Source organism: Neltuma alba, unplaced genomic scaffold (genome assembly GCF_004799145.2).
Source record: "Neltuma alba isolate B1F8T4 unplaced genomic scaffold, ASM479914v2 tig00006859_pilon, whole genome shotgun sequence".
In the NCBI taxonomy this organism is placed as follows: domain Eukaryota; kingdom Viridiplantae; phylum Streptophyta; class Magnoliopsida; order Fabales; family Fabaceae; genus Neltuma; species Neltuma alba.
Genome location: NW_021634599.1, coordinates 31565 through 56274, shown reverse-complemented (window position 1 = coordinate 56274; position 24710 = coordinate 31565). Strand labels below are relative to the sequence as shown.

The window sequence follows — 24710 nt, the reverse complement described above, 5'->3', positions numbered from 1 at the left end:
CAGGCGGCATCATATCACTATTCACTACCCTCACTCTTCTTCGCTTGCCTTCCTCCTTCATACCTGCAGCCACCAACGGATACACAGATGGAGAAGAAAATACTCGATTTCATCCTCGTCCCCGTGGGCTTACTGGTCCTTCTGTCCTACCACCTCTGGCTCCTCCTTCGAATCATCAACAACCCCACTAAAACCGTCGTCGGCGTCAATGCCATCAGTCGCCGTTTCTGGGTTCAAGCAATGATGGAGGTACACACACATATGGCCATATTAGAGCGCTCGTTGGTATATGTAGCGTCGGGCGTTCGTGCCAATATCGATTATCACTATCTCTTAATTAGTTTCTGATTCATTTTAGGTTTCAGGTTTTTTTTTCTTTTTTGGGTTCTGAATCTTCGATTTCGCGATACGCAGGAGGTGCCGAAGAATGGAGTTCTGGCTGTTCAGTCTCTGAGGAACAACATAATGGCGTCGACTCTTGTAGCATCCATGGCGATAATGCTGAGTTCGCTCATCGCCATCTTGTTGAGCCATAGTGGGGACGAAGAGAGGAAAGTGATCGTGGTTTATGGGGACAGAAGCGACCTGTGTCTATCGATAAAGTTCTTCGCCATATTGGTGTGCTTCATGGTGGCTTTTCTGATGAACGTTCAGTCCATAAGGTACTATAGCCACGCCAGCATCCTCATCAACGTTCCATTCAAGAAGGTGTGCCCAAATATTCGGCACCAGATCCTGACGTCTGACTACGTCGCCACCACCGTTAACAGAGGAAGCTATTTTTGGTCTCTGGGTTTGCGCGCCTTTTACTTCTCTTTCCCGATGTTTCTGTGGCTTTTCGGACCCATTCCCATGTTCGTCTCTTGCTTCGTCCTCGTTTTCATGCTCTATTTCTTGGATCTCACGTTTGAGCATGGCTGGGCTGCCGTATCTGCCATTGAACCTGATCAAAATCGTAGGGATATAGAAGCTGCTGCGGGAATCTCAAATTAGAACTAGAGTCTCTGGTCTGGGGCATATATGTAGTATCTGTAGCGGTGAATAGTGATTAATAAAATAGCTAGGGGACCATGATAGGAGTCAGTGCTATAGACTCTGACATAACGGAAGGTGATTCGGATTCAATCCATGTTGAATTGAATCACATATCAAGCGCCAGCATGTAATGCAGTGAATAATAAGATATTTGAAATTTTGAATGTTTGGTTCTGTTCTTCGTTACGTAATTGCCAAGAAGATGCGGCGAAGGAGAATGAGACAGATGAGATGACGCAGAGAAGAGCACACTCGCCACTGTCCTTTAATGGTGCAAGTGGAGCAATTGCTGAGGTCAGGCTTGTTCGGCTTGTATGTTTTCCCCTCTATTTCGAAACCCATGAAGAATCTCGTCCGCTTTTTATTTCCATGATAACCAATAGGGTTAATACTACCTCTACAATCTAAAATTTGATCCATTTTAGTTTTGGTTTTAATTCATGGAATTTGATTTTTTTGTTTTTGGGTCCCTAGAACATTGTTTTAGTTTAAATTTTTAAGGATTAAAGTTAAATTTCAAGAACTAAAAATAATATTATTTCTAAAAAAATGTTGTTTTTTTTTTAAAAATAATATAGTATGTGCTTACCATATTTTATAGGTTTTGAAGGATGCGTTATATGCACATGATATATAATGAAAATGTTTATAAATTTATAATTTGCATATGTATCTGTGATATATAATATTTATTTATTAAATTAAATATAAAAAAGAAATTGAAGAATATATGCCATAAAATTAATAAAAATATAGGGACTGGTGTTTTTATTTATTTATTTATTGCCAACATATGCCTTTTTTTTAAGTTCAAATCACCCCAAAAAAAAAAGAAGCAGCAGTTTCAAAGAAGCAATTCTTAGGAGGGACAGATGTTGACTTTTCTTGGAGCTGGAGATATTGACCCAATGGATATAATTATACATACGCGCGACTTGCACCCCGTCTACTTACAACGACATTTTTTAAGGGCAGTGGTAGGCCGTAGCCGACATACACATGTCCAAGTAGCGCTGCCTTGCAGTACAAATCTAAATGTCCCCCAAACATTGTCTTCTACTGAATGCTGCGTCAACATGTGCGTGCATTTTCTTCCGTACTTCAGCCGACTTTATACTATTGTTCGTAAAAATTAATTGAAATAAAATTTTAATTCATTTTGTTTATATACATATTAATTTTTTAAAACTTTTTTTTTATTGATTATACATGTTAAAAATTTTATATGAAAAAAGTGTTTTTAATGTAAATAATTTAAGATAATATTTTTAAAAAATCAACATTTACTTTAAATAAATAACTAATTTCAATATTTTTTAATATATTTAAATTAGTTAATTTGATGCTATGACAAGAATAGCTAGTATTATGACTATAGACTGAGCTTTAATCTCAATGTTCAAAATTGATATGCTGTTAACAGAGAGGATATTAATTATTTTATTGGGAAAAAACCGAGTGAATCTTTTCAGTAGGTTAATATAATCTTTGATTTTTTAAATTTATCGTCATTTTGATTTTGGTCTTTTCAATTTTAAATGATAGGTTTTAGTCTCTCAAGAAATATAATTGTTCAAGTTCTTATTAAATTATAGAGATCAATATTTTAAACTAAAAAAAAACTTAAAGAATTAAACTTATAATTTTAAATTTGAGAGATTAAAATCAAAATAAGCATAAACTTAAAAAACAAAAAACCACGTTGACCCATATTTCGGTGCATAATATATTATAAAAAAATCAGTAAAATAACATTAATCCTTAACCATCATCATTTTTAAAATTTAAGGTGATTCTATCATTTTTTTTTTTTGGGGAAAAAAATCGCCTTGGTTTCTTTTGTAGAAAACGAAGGTTAACAAACGTTTGAACAGAGAGTAAAGAAAAAGAAAGAAAGAAAGTAGCGTCTAAACAAATACAAGACGCCGTCCTGAAACAACATCTTTCAATGCCATGAATGCTACATGTGCGTACCGCAATTTACTCCGTATTGTTTATTGGAAGCGTTTTCCCCATTTCAACGTCTCACAAATATAGAATTATATAATTATGAGATGTACAAGCATAAAGTAAATTCTTACATATACTTTATATTTTTTTTTTCAAAAGCAAAATCTAACTTGTTCTTAACATTAGCAAAATCATCACCTTATAATAAAGTCAAGGGCAACGATTTCCCCTGATTCAGGGGCTTCTCTATTCTCCTAGATAATTTTTTTGCAAGAAAATGATTCGAATTTTTTTTTAAAGAATTCTTATAAAATTTTCTTTATTTTGATTTTCCTTTTTCCAGATGAGGTGAGAGAGAAATAAATTCTCTCGCTAGGTAAAATCGTTTGATTAACAGTTTTATCAAGCATCTAAGGAATTAGGATTCGATAATTAAAGATTACTGTAATAATAAAATTACTTAAACGAAAGCACAGGAATCAAGAGAATAATTAAGAAAAACTATCATAATGAATAATATTACATGAGAATTTGTCTTTGAACAAAAAAAAAAATCGATTAGTTAGGATGACAAAATATTTTTATCAAGATGTTGACTTGAGTAATTGATAAATCGAAGTATATCTTTTTTCTGGGGCCTGAATTAATCAACGTATATCTCAAACTCAAAAGTACAAGTGAAATTGACAGGTGACAAAATGCCCAACTCAACCCACCCGTCAAGATCTAACAAATTATGGCGCACAACCATTACGCAAAAAAAAAAAAAAAAAAAGCAGAACAGTAAGGAAAATAGAATACACCTTCTGAATTATAAATCGATCAAGAAGAAAATAAAATATTAGCTCAATTATAAATCAAACCTCTGTAAAGCGATGTTCTTGTGAAGCTCCTCCGGTTATTAACTTGGAGAACGTTGGAGGATTCTACCACCAGTCCCACTAATTAAACAGAGAAGACAAATAAAGTGATCATAATTATAGCCTTCTGGATTGACCTTCAATAATCTTTTAGGGGCAAAACTACAAAGCACTTCCGTCTTCTCAGTGACCCCAATTGCGAGCTCTTGTCAGTGCGCTCTAGCAAGAATCAAAAGCAGTCGACAAGGTTTAATATTCATCGGCTCCAATCATGACACAGAGATTTCCGAAGGCCAATTAGAAAATTTCTCTGGAGTTGTTGGCATTGATTCAGCCCGCACAATGTATATACCGCACAAAAACCATGCTTCGCGCCATCTTAGCAACTTCTTGATTCATCTTACCAAACTTTCTGAATATTCCCCTTTTACATCATTAAAAACAGAAGGGAGCAGTTTTCATATAAGCCTTGACTTTAGATAGAGTAGAACAAGTCAGAAGTATCCTGCAGAAGTTTCATAGAAAGGAGGACAAACTGTATAAAATTAGGGGCACACAAATATACCGCCTAAGTGGAGTAAGCAAATAACTGAACATACGTTAAATTCCCAGCTCCTCACCATTTTCATTTTAGCGAGAGAAATGATTTTCCAACTAATAGCAAAGCCAACTTAAGCTCCCACGGAGCATGCTTAATTCTGGGATTCGTAACCAAGAGAGCACGTTATATGATCTGGTGCGCGCATAAGAAAAATCTTAACCAAGATAGTACTTGTACTGGCTCGAATGATAGGCAATCATCTTTGGATGTCTTTTAACTTCAGCTTCAACTTCATGTTTCCAGCTTGGACAACAATTTCTTCTTTTGATGAATCTACTTTTAAAACTGTTACCTTCTTTCCAATGGAAGAGACATGCACTGCATCACCAACCTTGGGAAGCCTAGACTCCTCTGCATCATTAAGAGGTGAATGGCAATGGTGACTAGTCATCGAAAATCTTTCTTTCTTATGCAAATATGGGATATTACTAATACAAGATAAACGAGAATTTCCCAACTGCAAGGAATTAAATTTGGCCAAAGAATAAAGTACCAGAGTTCCAATTCCTCTCATCTGCCTTATTTCTTACTGCTTACCTGCCAATGTTCGGTTAATTTTCTTAACAGCAGCTGTACTCCCATCTGCAACTGCAGTAGTAGATTCTTTGTTATCTACTGATTTATGTTGGTAATTGGCAACTGATGATTGAGGGACTTTATCAGCTTTATTGGGCTGCAAAACTTGTCTTGGAGATGTACGTAGCTGCCGCACTCTCTTGTGAAGGATGGACCGTGCCATAGCTGCAGCCTCAGATACATTTTGCATCTTTCTAACTCGTACATTAGCACTGTGCTCTGTGATCTTCCTATTGGAGTCCAACAAACTATCATGAAGATCTCTAGATTGCCTACAATTACAATCATAAAGAAGTTATGTAAGCTAAGAACTAACAGCAGCATGCTAGCCGCTCCAAATATATGGTGATTTATGCTAATTGTTGCCTGCGTGCATTAGCTATTGGTTCACGGGGGTAATATGCCAGTGTAGAACATCAAACTACAAATAATGAACAGGTAACATGACAATGTCCTCCTCCTCCCCTTTGACCAGATAGCTAAGAACTACTAGTTGCTTGCTAGCTTACCTCTCTTTGAATTACGCAATAAATGAATGTATTTAAATCTAGAAGTAATCATTTTAAGAGCAAACGGAGTCTTACACCAGATAATTATGTGCTTCATCTAGTAGCTCTTGATAATCTTGTTTATACTTCTCCATATCAGTTATTACCTGCAAAGAAAAGAAATAGATCAAATAGGTGCGTAAGCCTTGGAAATCCATTGCATTAAGTTGTCATTGTTGATAGCAAATAACCGCAGCTAATGACCAAGTTATGTAACTACAATTGCGCCACCATAAACAAGTGTTACTAAATATTTATCTATTTTCTAATCTTATCTAATTGACTTTGGTTTTTGACATAGCCCCATTATTAAAACAACAGTATGCAGACCGAAAGCATGCAAGTTCAAAATAAAACACACTGGACCGGACATTGAAAACCATATTCCTTTCATCAAACTACAACATGCATACAATAAAACAACTTGTTATGCAGCATTAAGCATGTACCTCATCTATCTCTGCACTAGCAGCACCATACAATTTACGTGCAGCATCTACAACAATAGACGGAAGTCCCAACCTCTCAGCTATATTAATTGCATTTGAGCGCCCTGCAAAGAAAATCTCTTTTTAATTAGTGTAATTCCAGCACAAATAATGTCAGCTATCATTTACAATAAATCCATAAACATTTGCATGGTAAGAAACAAGGGCAGTTCTATTCAGTACTTAGAGATTACATCAAGTAATCTCACCCTTCTCAATCATAAGAAAATAATATCTTTTCTCAGGTAACTTTCATAAGGCCCAGACGCTATATTAGAAGTCTTTTCTCAGCCAATTCCCTCTGCAGGGCCTTTTTCTGGGGTTCAAAACCACACCCACAAACAATGTAAAGCGGGTGGATAAAGCAAAATAGAAAAGTGAGAAAGGACGGACATAGACAATCCAGAAAGATGCATCCATCAATAAACTCGTAATTTTCACGATATTATTCATATATAAGAAGGTTCTGACCAGGTACTCCCCAGAGGATCTTGTACGTTGGCTTCAGGTTCACTTCATCAAATTCCATGCATGCATTCTCAAAGACCTCATTGCTGCTCATGAAATCAAGATTTGAGACCAAATGTAATCAAGTATCAGAAATCAGAAAGAACGAAAGTATAACTTTATAATAAATCTAATGCTGCAAGTTCCTCACCCAAAAAAAACTGTAAATTCAAAGACCAATACATATATAAATTTTGCTACAATTGCATTCGTGTCTGCTCACAAGTAATCTGAAAAATGTAGCTGATAGAAAACTGACATATGACATAATCTTCACCGGCCCTTCCATTGTCTACATAGAGCATGTCCTTTGAAGTTTTATCTACATCCTTTTTATGGAATACCTGTATTTCAGGGTTTTCAGTTCCCCATGGTGAGTTGTAGCCATTGTCAACAAAGAACCATCTATGGCAAAAGATTCCAATAATGCCATGCCCAGTGCAGCTCCCTCAAGGGGGTTTGTTCCAGCACCAACCTAAAAAAATGTGATAAAAGGACCATCAATCATGTGCATGTATGACATATTTATCGAACTGTTTCTCAAGCACATTTAGCACATGCCTCATCCAGTAGCACCAGTGACTGCTGTGTTGAATGTGATTTAATATTCTGCAAAATATAATGAAGATCATACATGAGATTTTCTATACAGTTTAAATTTAAGAAAATAAAATTGCATCTTAAACTTCAATACACGTGACTGACATCTTGGGAACAGTCAGCAAGCCCCTGATTTACATATAAAATTCTGGCAGAAAAACTGAACAATCCGTCTAGCATATATATATACACATTTAGAACAAAAAACAATGATGACCTTTCCTTTAAACTTCTTAAGTTGCAACTCTATCGGAGTGGACAACAAGACCACACAAAAGTACAAGTTAGATATTGGTAGCATAAGCATGCAACGTAAAATGATACGAGAGGAAACATTGACCACACAGACTTGTATAGTAACAGGCCAAAACAATATCAGACAAGTATGCAATAACTCTATATAGAATTTCAGAATTAATAGGTCTAATATGTCAAAACTTGATAAATCCATAATAATATGAATCTACACAACCCAGTCTCCGTAGTAGTCTGCTGGGAGGTGACTCTATTCAGCACAAGAATATCACCATCAAGAACAAAAGGAAATCAGATCAAACATTCAAATAGTTGTGATTGATAAAAAACTCAAGACAAACAAAGTCTCAATCATTTTTATCATAATCTTCTTGGAAGCAGTTTAATAGCTTCAGAAGTGTGTAAGCAGGTCATAGCACTGACAATCAAGTGTTGACAGTTGCTAACAAAAAAAAAATCAGGCAAGATATTTCAAAATAGAGAGCGGAGGAACATTTTGTAGAAAATATATGTTACATACGCTTATCTGTTTCAGATGTCCAGAGAAGGTAGATAAAGACTGGGATAAGGACTGCTCATCACCAATGTCAGCAAAAACAGAATCAAACCAAGGGATTTGCGCAGATTCAGAAGCAAGAATATAAAGGCCTGCAATATGATGCATGCAGAGCATGAGAGCCTATAATGAACATAATGAATGTTTATTCAGGAAAAACATTTGCAGAAAACCTCTGGCTTCTCACAGTCAATACTGCATTTTATTTGTCAAAGATGCCAGTAGACAGATTCATTTGAAGATTCTATCATCATCAGTAGATTATTTTATTAATAGAAATGGCTCAGGCTGCTTGTTAGGAAAGCTGCTTAGAATATGTTACAATTTTAGCACACCGTCTCACTTTCCTCGTTTGAGATGGACTTCTTGTTCAATGTTACAATTTTAGCACACCGTCTGTCATCTAGAGCACATTTCTGTTTTATCTCATATCAGTGGTTAATCTAAAGAAAACAATTCGGTTAATCCAACACATGCGATGCTCTCTTAACATCCCCCTGCCAAAAAAAAGAAATATTGCCTCCTCTCTTTTTTATTCTATGTACTAAAAGAATCCAACTATTCTGATATTTTGTCAACAATGTAGTCAAATTTCGTCAACAAGTTTCTTACAAGACAAGCACTAATTTGCTCTTTCATTTAGCGGGGCAAAAGTTTACAACAAAAGAAAGTAAATTTGGGGGAAAGTATTTGCTATTCTTTAACCTCAATTGAACATTTTCATTGCGCCACCCATTCAGAAAGGAAAAGCAAGGAAGCACACAAATGAGACAAATTTGATGCAGAAATTAGACTAATGTAACACTTTGCCCACTATCCACATTAAAATGCACACGCTCGAAAGTAGCTATCCATTGAAGCATCTCAAGGCAAGTGGGATAGATTTTTCCTGTGAATTGAAATGAATATCACGTCTCTGCCAATTATAGATAGAGCAAGATTACTGGCAACGATTAAATTTCAAATATAGAAGAAACATCTATAATTTTGTGGAAGCAAGAAGTACACTCAGAGTTACAGGGTTCTGGTAGAATATGCTTGTATGAAGTCAAGGCCATGTGAAGGCAGTCAAGAGTCGAGTAACAACAGTAGCAAATGCTACTAAGCCACCATGATGGCAACAGATGACCAACAAGCCTTGCCATTGTAAGATTAAATAAAACAAATTCAAGAAATTTATAAAATAAGAGGGTTGTAATTCATTCACATAAAAAAATTATGAAACAGAAGTTTTCTGTGAGACAGCATAGAAGTTGAGCAAACCTGATTTTGCCATCATAGCAGCCAATCCTATGGTCTTCAAGCATATGGTTTTACCACCGGTGTTAGGGCCAGTTATAATTAAAACACAAGTTTTCTGGGCAACGAAAAAATCAACTGGAACTGGGGATGGGGGATCTTGCTCTAGCATGCCAACCTGACAATCGAAATGTAGGTTTATGAGCCAGAACATCAAAAACTTAAAGATGCATGAAAATATGTAAATAACAAAACTTCTTGTCCGCTATTACCCCTATCAATCAAAATATCAGCCATGTATCCAAAAGAATCTTGGTGTACAATAATTTGAGCCTAAGTGTAAAACCCCAAGCTACTTTTGCTTCTCTAAGATGTAATCCATGTGTTAAAGATTTCTTCATCTTCTGAGGCGTACAATAATTTGAACCTGAGAAGTTTAAATCCCCAATATATGTTTTTCTTCTCTAAGACGTAATCCATGTGTTGAGATTTCTTCATTTTTTAAGTTCAGAGAGGGATAAGGGAAAAACAAAAACGTAACATGATCACATCAATGAAAATAACTCAAATAAACCTTTTTCCTAGAGGCCGGTGACTTAAATTAATGAAGAACAAGTCAGTTTTCACCCTTTGTGACTTACTGGGCCAGCATGACTGACATCCCTTTTGGCCTTCCGCAAAATTTCCCTATGCTGCTGGAGCAACAAAGGATGATAAGCTTTTGGCAGATACAATTTCCACTCTCTAATGCTGGGGAACTGCTCGCCAGAATTGTTGTTACCAACTATTTTTGTAGTAGAAGGGCCATTTCTATCCAGCAAAAATATATGAGGACTTGTTCCTCCAAAAGAAAGACCATAAGTAGCTCTAGCATTGATCTGCACAATAGGAACCAAACAATCAAACAAGCAGATGAGGGAATAATTTGATAACGTATCACCAACAAGGATAGGCAGAATAATCGAACAATCATGGTCTTTCAGAAAATTCTTCTATCATCTGTGACTTTGTAGTTTGGACCATTAAAATGTCAGAAACAATAAAACAAGCAAGAAAGCATAGAAGGTGAAGGAGATGAAGAAGACTAGAACATGGAGATCCAATTCTCTTAAAAGGTTATATGTATTTACCACATCAAGTTGAACCATCGTGTTCAATATCCTTTCAAGGTCATGAAGTTCCAGCTGAATCTGCAGATAAACCAGATAACATAAGAAAAGATGTTAAACTAGAAAAGAATTTCCATCATATCACATTAGCAACCTTTTCTGTTAATCTCAAAAGCACATCAGCCTCTGCTTTAGCCATTAAAGCTTTAGCTTGTTGCAACTCATCATTTAATGGAACAGCAGAAAGAGGCTCTACAATACTTCCTCCCCCTGAACCACTGTCAAAATATGCTATGATTCAGAAGTAGAATTTTATCACCACCAACTAGCTTTATTAAGCAAGAAACAAAGAGATTATGTGACCAACCAAACCAATAGTTTCAAAATAATCTGACAAATGTTATGCACCTGGATAATAAGAGACCCTTAAAGCTTGTCCTCTGACCAGAATCCACTCGAATACACCACCTGCCATCAATTTTATTCACTTCCTGGTCCATTATAACATGATTATTAGGGAAAGCGTCATAAAGATGAAAAGCACATGCAGTATATTACATCTTACAAGAATTGAAGTTTCACTCCTTTCATTTCTGATCAAGCTCTCCATCAACCGATGTATCTGATATAAAAGGATAATTCCATTTCAAACATCAACTTGGATAGAATGTTAAACCAGCACAATTCAAAGATCATGACAAGAAGATCAGTAAGAGAAAGCAAAGAGAGGGAGATACCAAAGTTGTAGTATCAAGGGCTTAGAAACTAGCTACTTAAGACAACAATGAATAAAGGCAGTGATCTGAAGGAATGAAATTGGAATCTATATATATTTTCACACTAATTAAATTGAAACTTTTTGGTGACTCTACAGTTATTATTCTCAGTTCAAGTTAATAGGTTTTGGTTCAAGTCAACTGCAACTTGATCTCCTTTTTCGCAACTTTTACAATCCAGGTTGTTGAGATTAATTCTAGTGTACTGAGTCTCAACTTTTATGTTCCAGTTATGACAGTTGGAATCATTGAGAAGTAATTATTTCAATGATAAAAAACATTAGATGGAAGAAAGAACAAACGAAGAAGAGGGGGAAAGAAGCGGCACCTTCCTCTCAAGTGACAACACCTGTTCTCGTGACTGTTTAAGGGCTGGACTCTAGAGGAAGAAAATAAGTTCCGAGTTACATGATAATTTTAAAACAAGGAACAATTGCTAGTATGGCAGCAGTAAAAGAGGCATCTATCTCTTGAATTATGCAATGATTGAAGTAAAGAAAGCTAAGAATACAATACAAGCCTTATAGGTTACCATGATCTATGATCATGGGTGTGCATGGAGTCAGAAAAAGGAAAACTGTATGAGATATAGAACAAACCGCCGAGTCCTTGACAGAACCATTTTCATCGATAACTTGCTCTGTCAATCTAACCAATGATCGGCTAATGACAAATTCCATTATCTGAAAGATAATAACAAAGAATGGTCATGGAAACATGAAAATGCACTCAAAGGCAACCCAATAATTAATAAACTAAATCATATTGAACTATTTACCACTTCAGTAAGAGGCATGAAACGACTATACCAATCTGCATCTTCCTTGATCGCAGCTTTCATATTAACCTGCAAGGTTTCAGCATGCTGAAGAAGAGCAACAATGGCCAATGCCTCAAAGCCGTTTACTGGTCTATTTCTCCGAGCATGCTGAATAGCAGATTCCACCTACAAGGATATCAATTAAATAACACCAAGTTAGAAGTAAGGCAACAATAAAGACGACAGTAAACTATCTTCTGTATATTTGGCAGAGTAAAATAATAAGAGAGCCCACATTCAGCCAGAATTTGTTTTTAAAAGGAGAAAAGCCAGAGTTACGACGTGGAGAAAAGGTAAAGTATGTATTCAATTTGGAATCAACATGATATGCCAAATTTAAATTATTTTACCTGGATGAATACAACCAAAAACCGTGAATGAAACCCCACAAGTCATCATGACAGTAAAGTCCTCGGATTATGTAATACAGCTAACTACACCATGACATATATGAACAGGCTCAGCTCCAAAAAAAAAGGACATATATGAACAGGCAAGACAAAGAATGAAAACCAAAGTATGATTTAAACTCCACATTTTTTTTGGGGGGTAAAATATGCTAATTGAAGTTTGATAAGCTCTCAGACAGACTCTGAAGCCCAGGACTGGAAATACCGCTTAAATTCACATATTGTCTCCCCACCCCAAGTTTTATTGTGCGGCTCTTTCCGTAACAGTAATACAAGTACATAAGAATTGAATTTCCACACTAACCAGAGCAGCGTCAATATGGCCGAAGTCCAGTCGACAACCTCCATGCTTGTGCATTTCGACGGCCGCATTGGTTTCATTCAGCAGTCTCAGACTCTCGTCGTAAGTCTGAGTCAGAGACCATAGCTGTGCCTGCTCAGTCAATAACCATAAAATCAAACAAGAAAGATAAGCAAGAAGCAAACAAAAACAGTCACGTAAGGAGGCCGAGACGAACTTTGACAGCTTCGCGGCCCAGAGAAGTGGTGGCAAAGGAAGCAACCAAATCGCACAGTTTATCCCATTCCAGCACTCGGAGACTGCTATAGTGAATAGAAGAAGAGGAAGCAGCCAAGGGCTGCCTGAGTCTATGGTGGAATTTGTTAATTTTAATGGTAATCGGAAAATTGATTGAGGTGGCGGCGATGGAGATGGCTGTACAGGAAAACATGTTACGCGTCAGTTAAGTGTGTTGAGGCTGAAGAACAATTGCTAGGTCCCTGGCACTCAATGGTATACATGTTCCAATACAGTACACAGAAGCAGGATAGAGATGGATAAAACCACCATAGATAACGCTTGCGTTTGCTCGGCGCTTGTAGAATACCCGCGCTTATCACTTGTTTTGTTGGCGCGTTGGCCGGAAACGATAAAATAGCACCCTTTTTTAAATTTGTATGATTGTATTTAAATATAATTATTATTTCTTAATTTTAAGTTTGTCTCTGATTAAATTAAGTCTTATGCATGTGTGATGTCACTACAAAATCTTTCTTTTTGGTATGGTTATCGGGTACGTACATAATATCATTTACTAATTAATATTTAAATATTATTAATCAAATGAGAGTTGCTTTTTCCTTACACAGGATTCCGCAGTTTAAAGTTTAAAAAAAAAAAATATTGAATTTTTTTTCTTCTCAATCCAATTATTGTTTGACTATATGTATATTGAATGAAACACGAGACGATAAAAGCCCAAATATCTTACATAAAAATGAAAATAATGATTAGACACAAGACTAACCAATGTTGTCCGTATTAATGGAGATCGATGAATCTGATATGAGTTGGATGTTTCAGCTGCACTTTAATCGCGGAAAGATCGTCCTTATCATCGTTGTTCGGAGCAAGTTGTGTCGAGAACCATTCTAAAATTATGTGTCCTCTTGTAAGATTGTGACGATTCCAAACGAAACCTTGTCATATTCGATTGCTAGACACGAAGAAAAAAGAAATAATGCCGAGGATAAAGCTTCTTGCCATCTTATTGCGTAGTTTGTCAGTGATTTGATTCGAATTGTTGAACTGGATGTAGAATTAGTTGACGCGTATTAGCAAAAAAAGTACGGTCAAATCGGTTGTTTCTGCTTAAAACCTCCCATGTTGACGTTGTTCATCAGATTCATATTTGACTATGCTAATTGTCCCGTTTTATTACTAATTATAGCATTACCGTTTATACTAATAAACAGAATTCATAATCAACAACTGAAAGCGAAACTCCCAAGATGAGAAGTGTGAGTATTTGACATAATCCATTAAGCGTATATTATTTCTCTGTTCTAACTTAATCAGAATGCAATAAACAAAAACCAGTCGTTACTGGAAAAGGGAAAGAAGGAAAAGCATAATGATTGAGTTCACAAAGAATCTGGAAATCGATGGTGCTCTGATAGTTATCCGAAAAAGAATTGGAGAATCTACAGGTGTCGTGATCTGCACTGGACGTGCGGGAAGTAATTAACGATATTTGTCGCAGACAACACCAATGGAGAGATAACTTTCAATTGTAAAACGTCAGAACACAGAAAGTGATAAATCCAACCTAATTCGGTAATGAGATTCTTCCTCCCGTGTCCACAATCTTTGACCCCCGCGCGCACGCGCGCTGTAACCAGACAGCGTATAGATTTTCTCCTTTGTCATTTTCCTCATCTTCGTCCCTTTCTCTGATCTGAATTTCTACACTTCTGTTCCCCCGCGACACGTTCATTCAGAGACACAGAGACGAGCTCAGATCCCAGCCAGACAAAACAGTACAAATCAAGCTCACTTTTCCGATGGGATTAACCAGAGATGAAGAATCAAGCACCCACATATCCGACAGCAACAAAACTCTCTCCTTTCTAAGGTACAATTCTCCATTTGTCCAAATCATCCTCATTGGTCTGGTCTGCTTCTGCTGTCCTGGCATGTTCAATGCCCTCTCTGGAATGGGAGGGGGTGGTCAAGTCGACCCCACTGCCTCCAACAACTCTCTCACTGCCCTTTACACCACCTTTGCTGTTTTCGGCATCCTCGGCGGCGCCATCTACAATATCCTCGGACCCCACATAACCCTCTTCGCAGGCTGTTCCACCTATGTCCTCTACTCTGGTTCCTTTCTCTACTACAACCATTACCACCACCAAGCCTTTGCCATAGTCGCAGGTGGTCTTCTTGGTGTGGGTGCTGGCCTCCTGTGGGCTGCACAGGGTGCGATCATGACATCATACCCTCCGGCGAATCGAAAAGGGACTTACATTTCCATCTTCTGGAGTATATTCAACATGGGCGGTGTGATTGGTGGGTTAATTCCTTTTATTCTAAATTACCATCGTACTGAGGCTGCTTCTGTCAATGATGGAACCTACATAGGTTTTATGTGTTTCATGTCGCTTGGGGCTATTTTGTCATTGGCTATCTTGCCACCCGGTAAGGTAGTTCGTGATGATGGGACAAAGTGCACAAATATCCAGTATTCCAATGCGTCCACCGAGGCTTTAGAGATTCTGAAGCTGTTCTTTAATTGGAAAATGCTTCTAATAGTTCCTGCTGCTTGGTGTAGCAACTTCTTTTATACTTACCAGTTCAATCATGTTAATGGAGCGCTGTTCAATTTGAGGACTAGAGGGTTGAACAATGTGTTCTACTGGGGAGCACAGATGGTGGGTTCAATGGGAATTGGATACATAATGGATTTCAGTTTTAAGAGCAGGAGGAAGAGAGGGTTTGTGGGAATTTGTGTCATTGCTGTTGTTGGGTCTTCCATATGGGCCGGTGGACTGGCTAATCAGTCGAGGTACTCCACAAATGATTTGCCTGAGAAATTGGATTTCAAGGCCTCAGGCTCTGCCTATGCTGGACCATTCGTCTTGTATTTTAGTTTTGGATTGCTGGATGCCATGTTTCAGAGCATGGTTTACTGGGTTATTGGAGCCCTTGCTAATGATTCTGAGACCTTAAGCAGGTGATTATTCTCTTTTTTTCTGGTTGGAGAAATTCTTAGCCACACACAGATGTATGTTATGGGTGCTGAGATTAATTTTCAACTTTTTATCAGATCCACGCTTAGTTGCGCCATTAGGAAACTCTTCATAGAAATATATGATATTGCATGCGTACTTTACTTGGAAATCATCTAATAGTAATTGAATTTATGCAGGTACTCTGGGTTCTATAAAGGAATACAAAGTGCAGGAGCAGCAGTAGCTTGGCAAGTTGACACCCATAAGGTTGCTCCCATGTCACAGTTGATTGTGAACTGGGTGCTCACTACAGTGAGCTACCCATTACTGTTAATTTTGGTTATGTTGGCTGTGAAAGAGGACGATAAGACCGAAGAGGAACCTGCCTAACCGCCTTATTCTTCATCTGCACAACAATGACTTTGTCCAATAGAAGAGAGTGTATATATATGTAACTCATTTTGTAGGAAACAAAGCGAAGGTGACAGAGAAAAGTTTAAATTCATGTGCAAATCTTTATTCATGGTCCATTCAAGAGGGATGGCACGCATAATGAAGGTCAGTTATTAAAGCTTAAGCTTGTGTTCATGCATCATACTGAAGAGACCAGAAAAGGTTTATGAAAATGCTAGTTTTTAATGTTTCTTTTTGGGAGTGAAAAATGAAGTTTGGGCTTGAGTTGATTTTAGGCTAACATGAATGCAGGAGCAAATTGAACAAGAACTTAGTTGGGGAATTTACATGGCTTTTTAACTTATGTGCTCGCTTTGTTTTCACAACTTCTTTTGTTGTTTTGGTCATCGTTTTTAACCAAGTTCTCAATCAAGCTGTTATAACTTGTTTGGCCCTTTTTGTTGCCAATATGTTATCAATAAATAACAATACAAGATAAAAAGGGAAAAAAAACATCCATGGAAATACCTAAAATAAAACAGCAAAGTTGGTCTACCATTTGGTAACAATGATTGCGCAATGGATAGGTCACTCACAATCACAAGAAAGATTGATCTTGGATGTGTGCGCAAATCATCTATTTCCAGACTGGCTGACAAATTACTTTAAAATATTTAATTACTAGGATGGTTAATCTCACCCAGAAAAGGAGCCCTTGGCGCCATCAACTTGTTTTTTTAGCAATGTATCCTGAATAAAGCAACAGATTTCGAAACTGAAGCCTTAAACTCTCCACTCAATCCAACTATATTGTTTGAAAAGGATCTTCCTCTCTAATATACTTTAGTTTTAAATTATCTTAATTATTTATTTTAAAAAAAATGTCGTAATCATTTCAATTGTTACTTCTTCTTGTTTTTTTTTGACTATATTGCAGATGTGAATGAAAGTATCTCTGGTTTTATCAGCTCATTTATTACTTTGTTCTCGAGACAGTTAACTTTTGTTATTTTAATCTGCCAATTACTTAACACGTCCTTGCTGTCTAAATCATTTCCTATTAATTTCCTAATCAGGCATGCGAATGCATATGTAATCGTCACTTTCGTTTCGAACTCCAGACGCGGGCAGCAAACTATAATAAAGCATTGAATTTAGAAAATAATCATTTGTTTGCTGGGGAAAAGGTTGGATTCTTTCCTTTTGTTTCGCCTTCTGATGCAGATTAACCTTCCCAATTCGTCAACCAGGCTTCAGTTCTCGATGGCTTCGCCCTTCTTTTCTTGTTGTAATGTAGCTTGAAAAGAACAGCGCAAATAATAACATCGATTTACCTGTCATCGGTATCACCGGCTCATCCTTGGCCATTCAACTCTATATGAATATTCTGATTCAATGTTACAGGTATGTATGAGCACCATTTTTTTAATCCAAAAAAGCTTTATAAATTGTGTCTCGATCGAAAGCAAGCTCTCCTCGCCCAAAAATCAGCCATGCCCGCGATCTCACAAACCACACACATTCTAAGCTTCTCATCTTCCTCATCATCAAGCGCCGTCACGATCATCGTGGTGTTCGCCCTCAGCCTGTTTCCCATGGTTCTGGCGGAACGAGAATCCTCACGCATCCTCCGGCTGCCCTCGGAAAATTCAAAAATGACACCGTGGTCGTGTCCGGTGAAGTGCTTCCGGGCCAGTCCGGTGTGCGGGGAGGACGGGGTGACGTACTGGTGCGGTTGCGCCGAAGCGGAGTGCGCGGGAACGAAGGTGGCGAAGTTGGGGTTCTGTGAAGTGGGAAGTGGGGGCTCGACTCCTCTGCCGCTTCAGGCGCTACTGTTGGTGCATATAGTGTGGCACATTGTGATCGGCTTCTCTGTATTGTTCGGCCTCTTTTGAACTTGAATTCTTCAGGAGCATTAGACTAAATGACTACGAATGATTGGCGGCCGTTGTACGTACCTTTAATCTCGTGGGCTCGCATGCATGCAAAATTTGGTGCCCATGGTTAGTCCTACTCATATTATACTCGTAATATAATGCCAAGGGGACTAGCGTCGGCATCTGTTGAATGTGTCCGATGTTATTGTGATCTTTCATCTTTCTTAGCCTCCATGCCCGCGCGATTCAACATGCTCGGAATTCATAAGGAGGTTCACATTAGTCGAGCTAAAATTCTTGGTTAAAATTTTTTCACATATTTATACTGTATATTGTATTCAACATTCCAAACAAGTTCATAGCAGGCATAGCGACGGATTTGGTATTTTCATACAAATTAGTATTAGCATTGCATGTTTGCGTACCATTGACACAAATCCTGTGGACAATCCAAATTTAAAACATTTAATTTTTAAATCAAACTCTTTTTTTCACATCATTTTATTTTAAAATTTTCATATTCTTTAAATAAAAATAACCAATTTAAATTAAGTTTTAAGAAGTTCTTCGTAACGAAAAAGAAGTTCTAGGAAGTTATACTTTAATTTAATTTGGACAGCCATTATTCCACGCTTCATTCAACTTGTTAAATTAAATACGACACACAAATTACGTTTGATATTAATCAATGTTAATATATGATATTAAAATTTGAAGAAGCTGTATGCAAATTAGGGAAAATTAAGCTTCTCAAAATCACCATCACATGGTATAAAACGATAATATAAATTCTAGCGCAAATTGGAAGTCTAAGCTCCCATAACTTTAAAAATAATTTATCATTCCAGGTCTAACTCGAGGACATTATACTCACACAGTGTTTTGTCTTTTTTTTAAAAAAAAATTACTCTCACTTTAATATTAAAAATAACATACGTATCTTAAAAAATCCAACTTCCTATGAAATAAAAATTAAATAAACAAATTACATGCAAACTTCTCAAGAAGTATGATTAATACAAAAATGCAAACAATTGCTGTTGCGTTTATAGTCTTGCACAACTGACATGACTTCTAGAGTGTGGCAATCTGGGCAAATGTTTGGGGAAAAAACAAGCACATGGGTACTCAAAAAAAAAAAATCATCTTTTTTCTTTGCCAACAAAAACATAGCCTTCATCTGCTCATGTATTATTCAATAAAAGAGAAAGGAAGAAAAGAAAGAAACTAAGGGGGAAAAACCCGAGAATGACCAATGGTCCCGGCATGCGGGCAGAATATTTCTTCATTTTTCATTTTCTCTCCAGAATTTCTATCCCAGTCATTGAATGATTAATGCTACAGCAACAAATAGCAGTAAAATTAAAATCAAGTCCAACGACAATCTCAGACTTCCCTCTCTTCCAAGTCAAAATTTTAATCACAACATACGCGAGATCAAAGAAATGGGAAATATTAAAATCAAAGATTATTCCCTTTTTGGGGGGCTTTGGAGAGAAAATCCCGGTTTGTCATGATGTTGGGGTACCTCATCCCTTCCAGTACCCACTGTTGGGTCATCATCTTTGCCCTTGCTAGAGGTATCATCCCCCTCAATCTGTCCTGGTATTGAAGAGGATATGGTCCCCTCAAGCTTATCATTAGAAACATTAGCAACCAAACTTCTGTACATAGTAAGAGCCTGAGCCATCATGTTAGCGGGATTAGATGCAGAGCTAGGAAGCAGCATTGTTGTACCCTGAGGAAAAAACAAAAGGCATCAAACAAATATTAAAGTTAACAATTCTTGAAATGCTTGGATTTGCATGTAAATCAGCTTGTAGGCTACCTCCTTGGCTATGTTACTAAAGGCATGAATATATTGCTCTGCGATCCTCAAACTTGCTGCCTGCAAACCAAATGACAATATTAATTCCTTCCAAGGTTATGCTATTAGCCTTGCCGAAAGTTTGATAAACCAAACAGCGTCACTGAGAAGAATCTGTTTGTTCAAGGATAGCACTAACTCAAGCTTGATAAGCACTTCCATGTCATCTACATGTTCTTGTATTTGAATGGTTCCATCCAAGAAAACAAGCATACAAAGAGAGGACCCAGCACCTCTTGCAATGTTCTCGTGATTGCAACACAGAGGGTTTACAAAAACAAGTTTCAAAATTACATCACATTCACGCGTCTAGCTAGGACGCCAGATAATTAACAAAATGCACATCAAGCATTGCCGACCAACAAAAAGTAGAAACCACAGAAGAAGAAATCGACAAAAGGTATTGACCATGGGCAACACAGTGTGGTATATGTGTGCGCGCAATACTAGCAGATTAAAGAGCCTCACCTCTAGTCCTCCATTTTCTTTTAGGGCCTGCGACACATGCACAAGACCTTCAGCTGTTGCTCTAGCTTTAGCAAGGATGGCTTCAGCCTCACCTGGGAAAGAATTTTCTTACTCATGAAAGTTCTAAAATATCAAAGGAAAAGTTCTATAGGATATGAAATTCATCAGTTTTTGTTTACTTCAAAGAACAATTGATGGATCAAGGAAATTGAAGATAGCACGCCAAAATTGCCAATCCATGGTTTAACATTGTCTAGTCAAATTGAAAACTGTGCTAAAAATGAAAGTCTATCCATGATTATTTTGATACGAAATGCTAGAATGTAAAATAAAAAAATGTTATCACATTCATGTTTAGCCAGCATCAAACTGCATTAAAAATCATAAAATTGATTATGTTTACTCTTGGAACTGATGCACATAAAGTAACTAACCTAGGGCTCTGTTAACCTGGTCCATCTTTGCAGCTTCTGATGCTAAAATCACCGAACTCTTCTTACCATCAGCTATATTTATGTGGGCCTGTCTTTCTCCTGTATAGGCGATAGCAATTATGGAAATAAGTGTCAGCATATGCATGAGCTTCAAAGTTCAATGAAATAGATCTTCAGGATCAATATTGATGTATAATATCATCCTAGAACTCCTGAGGAATTGAAATAGCAAATTGATTACCTTCGGACTCAAGAATTTGAGCTCTCTTTTTACGTTCTGCTTCAGCTTGCATTTCCATAGCTACTCTAACACCACGAGGAGGAGATATATCCCCTGAAACACAGAAAGGGAAACTCACAGAAATTTACAAGCAGGTACAAAGGAGATTGTTTCACAGCTTACCCAAACTTACTTATTTCATATCGAAGACACTCGAGGCCCCAACTTTTTGCAGCGACATTAATGGCCTCCTGTAACAATGTTATCGTATAACCAATTATTGTTTGTCTTAGATGATAAAATAAGACAAGATATCCTGATATTACAAGTTCCCTTTACTCATAAGCAGCAAAAAATCACAAAGCAGGTTTAGAGACCATAATCTGAAGTTTGACCCTGTTCAAAATGCTTTACGCTTTAACTCAACTCCTCCAATCCTTCTACCTATGCAGTATAAGGTTCTCTCATCATTCATACTTGCGTATACCTTTACAAGTTTAGATATAGATTACCATCATATAGAAAACTAACACAGATATTTACCACAACAGTATCAATTGGCAGTGAATCTCGCCAAATGCCACTAATTCAAGATTCTCTTCACAATTTAAGAGAACATTCTAATATTTTCTTATAAGAATTTTCACACTTCTCAAGTTTGAGTTCATGAGTTGTACCGTGGAACATGAAAAAATGATAATTCAATCTTCAAGTTAATAAATAGTAGTAGCTGTGTTGCTACCGGCCAAATTTATCTGATTCAAGAAGGACTACATGTAGGTCAAACGCCAAATGCTTCCCAGTTTCTACCGAACTACCGCGGGACACACATCCATTGCAGAACTACGGCGGTTCTACAAGTCCAGGAGTCCAGGACTGCCTCCAACTAGATATTAAGCTGACCTTGTAGTAGCTATGGTGTTCTCTAAGAAAAAGTTGGTGCTAAAATGACTTAAAAGAAGCGAAGTAGCATATAGGAAGTAATTCATGAACTAAACTCACCACAATCTTTTCATTAAGCGTGTCCCTTTCCTCAAAGGTCTTGTCAAGAGTAATCTTACCAAGTTCACTTCGCATTGTCGTCTGTGCAAGCTGAATGACTGCATAAATGGGGTTTTCAACACCATAAGAAGCCAGCTTAGGATCCACAATCTGTGCAAAGAAATATATAAAAGGTGAAAAACCAAGCACCTCGTTAAACTCTAAAACTGGAGGGGAGAGAGAGAGAGAGAGAGAGAGAGAGAGAGAGACATGAAGCCGGTGAAATAAACGGAAGCGCAGACCTTCACATACAACACCCCATCAATTAAGATGTTGACGTTATCCTTGGTGATAGCAGACTGGTCAGGAATATTAATGGCCTCTTCCTTGAGGGAATGCACGTAAGCAATCCGATCGACGAACGGAATCAAAAAATGGATTCCTGACGGAAGAGTCTTCACGTACTTGCCAAATCGCTCAATGACGAACGCCTTCTTCTCAGGCACAATCCGGATTCCCCAATTCACAGGAGGAGTAATCTCATAAATTCTGAGATCAAATACCCCAATCACATAATTTCATACACAACCCCCGAATGAGATTTACGAAAAAATGGATCTCAGCAGTAACTGTTCTCCTATTTTTATTTTTAATATTAAAAAATGGAAATACCTGGGGGTATAATCGCGAGCGTTACGAAAACAGCGGGTGGAGGAGAAGTGAGAGGGCAGTCGAGGAGAAGAAGCACCAGAGAGAGGATGATTGGAGAAGAGAAGGGCTGATTGCTTGGGGATTAGAGTAGACGAAGCAGGTGCTATCGCACGGCAAGTGCTGTAGTTGAAGGCTGCCGGCGACTGACTCAATTGAGTAAGCAAATGCAAGGTGTTGTTCATGGAATTGGGTTTCCGGATGCCCTTCATTTGGCTTGCTTTGGATTTCTCAGCAACCTCTTGTTTGCTGATCTTCAAGCTTCTCTTTTCTGTGTTTGAAGTTTCGGTGATTGTAAGAAGTTCAAATAATATGCAAAGCCCTATTAAAACCTCCCGTCCCCATCTTGGCTATTTTGCCGCAATTTTTTGGGTTGCCTGCGACGCCCGCTGGACTCACCAAGCGGCAGGCATAACATTTGTTGTACCGAAAATTAAATAAATATTTTATGAACATATTTTTTCTTAATTATGATTTGTAATAGTATTTCTGATCTAAATATAAAATATTAATTCATTTTATCTTTCATAATCCTATTAAATGACAGTTCTAATTAATGTAAATAATTAGTAAGGATATTTTAGGAAATTCAACTCAGATTTGTTATAAATAACTAACTTAACAAACTCTCTTAATCTATTCAAATTACTCAACTAATTTTTATATTAAGAACCGGATGTAGTATTATTGAATAATCTGAACAGGAAGTAAAATTTCTTTGACACTGCAATTTGTATAACCTTAAACAATACATTGTGATTAATGAGCTTATACATTGTTTGGCAAGTATCAAAATAATGTACTCATTCGGTCTTTAATATAAAACCTAATTATTGAGTTAACTTTAATCCGGAATACAAAACTTATTTTTTATATTTATCAATTTTTTCTAAATTACAAATATAAGTACTCCACTACCCATAATCAAGTAGGAGAGGGAATGAGGATATTAAAAAGAATGATTATGATGTTTTAAAAAAAACATGTTTTAATTCTTATAATTAATTAACTTATCTAACTTTTTTAATCTAATTAAATTAGTTAAATAGATGTTATATTAACAACAAGGAAGTATAATTGAATCCTTTCACACAAAATGCAATAAAGTGAATATAAAATATTGACTAGGGATTTAAGAGTTTGAACAAAAATAAAAACAAATCTCGACACCAAGGGGAAAAAAAAAAAAAACAAATGTGCGAATGCTTTGTTTATAAAAATCAACTAAACACTTTTTTCTTCTGGCATTTGCATGCTTTATTTTATACGATTTTTATGTATATAGGGGTTACTACTTTTTATAAATAGTACGCATTGTTATGTCTTTTGTATTAACACATTGATGATGATAATTTTTTTTTAATTATGAAATCATTTGCTGTGATATTTACCTTGTTTTGAGAATAGGAATTAACCACGGATACCATGGAATATGAATCTTGATTTTCTTCGCACATCGTTTGATTTCGTACGGAATTCAAACGATTTGCGACTCTGCGGCTGCGCCCTCTCCGTATCAATCCGAAATGGCGATTACGAACATAAAATGCCGCAAAGTTTGGGAAAGTTCAGGGATGAGCTCTGAGTTTGATGGATGGGTTCTGCCCCCATGCTCTTTTCATTTCCAAACTTTCTCATCTCTCTCTCTTTCTATTCTCTGCCTGCAAATCGCCCATATTCTCTCTCCACTTCTACATAATTGGCATTTTGTTGTTTTCACAGCCTCCTTCATACAGGTCCCCTTTGGTGGGCCTAAAGCTACCCGGATAATACTTATTTAGCTGTTATGTTTCTCTTGGCTTGCCAAAAATGATCATCAAACGATCTGTCTGCACTTTAGTGATGGATTTTAGCTAGTTTCGCGTGTGAGCGCTTGGTTTTGGCGAGGGGAGGATGCTATAGATCATCAACCGCAAGAAAAA

General features: G+C 37.0%; 5 protein-coding genes across 7 annotated transcripts; 3 read left to right on the top strand and 2 right to left on the bottom strand.

Moving 5' to 3' along the window:
- The first annotated feature begins 18 nt into the window (after window positions 1-18).
- On the top strand, window positions 19-1199 carry LOC114751292 (uncharacterized). The gene is made up of 2 exons (XM_028939949.1): window positions 19-249; window positions 415-1199. The coding sequence occupies exons 1-2, from the start codon at window positions 88-90 to the stop codon at window positions 991-993; spliced, it is 741 nt and encodes a 246-aa protein (XP_028795782.1). The 5' UTR covers window positions 19-87; the 3' UTR covers window positions 994-1199.
- A 2450-nt stretch (window positions 1200-3649) lies between these two features.
- On the bottom strand, window positions 3650-13214 carry LOC114751284 (endonuclease MutS2). Of its 3 annotated transcripts, none has more exons than XR_003740731.1 (20): window positions 12849-13214; window positions 12635-12763; window positions 11879-12046; window positions 11700-11783; window positions 11429-11479; window positions 10890-10946; window positions 10733-10815; window positions 10479-10602; window positions 10346-10405; window positions 9857-10093; window positions 9240-9393; window positions 7941-8068; window positions 7127-7174; window positions 6910-7040; window positions 6530-6612; window positions 6020-6123; window positions 5607-5677; window positions 4984-5294; window positions 4445-4797; window positions 3650-4350 (listed from the first exon to the last, which is right to left on the bottom strand). XR_003740731.1 is itself a non-coding variant. In XM_028939940.1 (19 exons), exons 1-19 carry the CDS (start codon window positions 13059-13061, stop codon window positions 4643-4645), a joined length of 2391 nt encoding a protein of 796 aa, XP_028795773.1. In that variant the 5' UTR covers window positions 13062-13214; the 3' UTR covers window positions 3650-4642. The 3 variants fall into 3 exon arrangements, 1 of the variants encoding a protein (XP_028795773.1); XR_003740732.1 differs by having other exon boundaries at window positions 4466-4797; XM_028939940.1 differs by having other exon boundaries at window positions 3650-4797.
- A 606-nt stretch (window positions 13215-13820) lies between these two features.
- LOC114751287 (UNC93-like protein 1) lies at window positions 13821-16502 on the top strand. The gene is made up of 2 exons (XM_028939945.1): window positions 13821-15842; window positions 16038-16502. Exons 1-2 carry the CDS (start codon window positions 14674-14676, stop codon window positions 16228-16230), a joined length of 1362 nt encoding a protein of 453 aa, XP_028795778.1. The 5' UTR covers window positions 13821-14673; the 3' UTR covers window positions 16231-16502.
- Window positions 16503-17726: 1224 nt separating this feature from the next.
- LOC114751278 (uncharacterized) lies at window positions 17727-18128 on the top strand. Its single transcript, XM_028939934.1, has one exon. It carries the CDS (start codon window positions 17727-17729, stop codon window positions 18126-18128), a length of 402 nt encoding a protein of 133 aa, XP_028795767.1.
- Window positions 18129-19357: 1229 nt separating this feature from the next.
- On the bottom strand, window positions 19358-23133 carry LOC114751290 (stomatin-like protein 2, mitochondrial). Its single transcript, XM_028939947.1, has 9 exons — window positions 22753-23133; window positions 22383-22629; window positions 22102-22251; window positions 21293-21350; window positions 21121-21213; window positions 20880-20978; window positions 20446-20537; window positions 19939-19998; window positions 19358-19848 (listed from the first exon to the last, which is right to left on the bottom strand). Exons 1-9 carry the CDS (start codon window positions 22998-23000, stop codon window positions 19579-19581), a joined length of 1317 nt encoding a protein of 438 aa, XP_028795780.1. The 5' UTR covers window positions 23001-23133; the 3' UTR covers window positions 19358-19578.
- Between the last annotated feature and the right edge of the window lie 1577 nt (window positions 23134-24710).

Coding starts and splice junctions, on each gene's coding strand:
- LOC114751292 (XM_028939949.1), top strand. CDS start 88: ATGGAGAAGAAAATACTCGATTTCATCCTCGTCCCCGTGGGCTTACTG. Junction 250..414: donor GGGTTCAAGCAATGATGGAG/GTACACACACAT, acceptor CGCGATACGCAG/GAGGTGCCGAAGAATGGAGT.
- LOC114751284 (XM_028939940.1), bottom strand. CDS start 13,061: ATGTTTTCCTGTACAGCCATCTCCATCGCCGCCACCTCAATCAATTTT. Junction 10,406..10,478: donor TTTTGAGATTAACAGAAAAG/GTTGCTAATGTG, acceptor GTTTATCTGCAG/ATTCAGCTGGAACTTCATGA. Junction 9,394..9,856: donor ATGTCAGTCATGCTGGCCCA/GTAAGTCACAAA, acceptor TTCGATTGTCAG/GTTGGCATGCTAGAGCAAGA.
- LOC114751287 (XM_028939945.1), top strand. CDS start 14,674: ATGGGATTAACCAGAGATGAAGAATCAAGCACCCACATATCCGACAGC. Junction 15,843..16,037: donor GATTCTGAGACCTTAAGCAG/GTGATTATTCTC, acceptor GAATTTATGCAG/GTACTCTGGGTTCTATAAAG.
- LOC114751278 (XM_028939934.1), top strand. CDS start 17,727: ATGCCCGCGATCTCACAAACCACACACATTCTAAGCTTCTCATCTTCC.
- LOC114751290 (XM_028939947.1), bottom strand. CDS start 23,000: ATGAAGGGCATCCGGAAACCCAATTCCATGAACAACACCTTGCATTTG. Junction 22,630..22,752: donor GCTCGCGATTATACCCCCAG/GTATTTCCATTT, acceptor ATTTGATCTCAG/AATTTATGAGATTACTCCTC. Junction 21,351..22,101: donor CGCTTAATGAAAAGATTGTG/GTGAGTTTAGTT, acceptor ACATTGTTACAG/GAGGCCATTAATGTCGCTGC.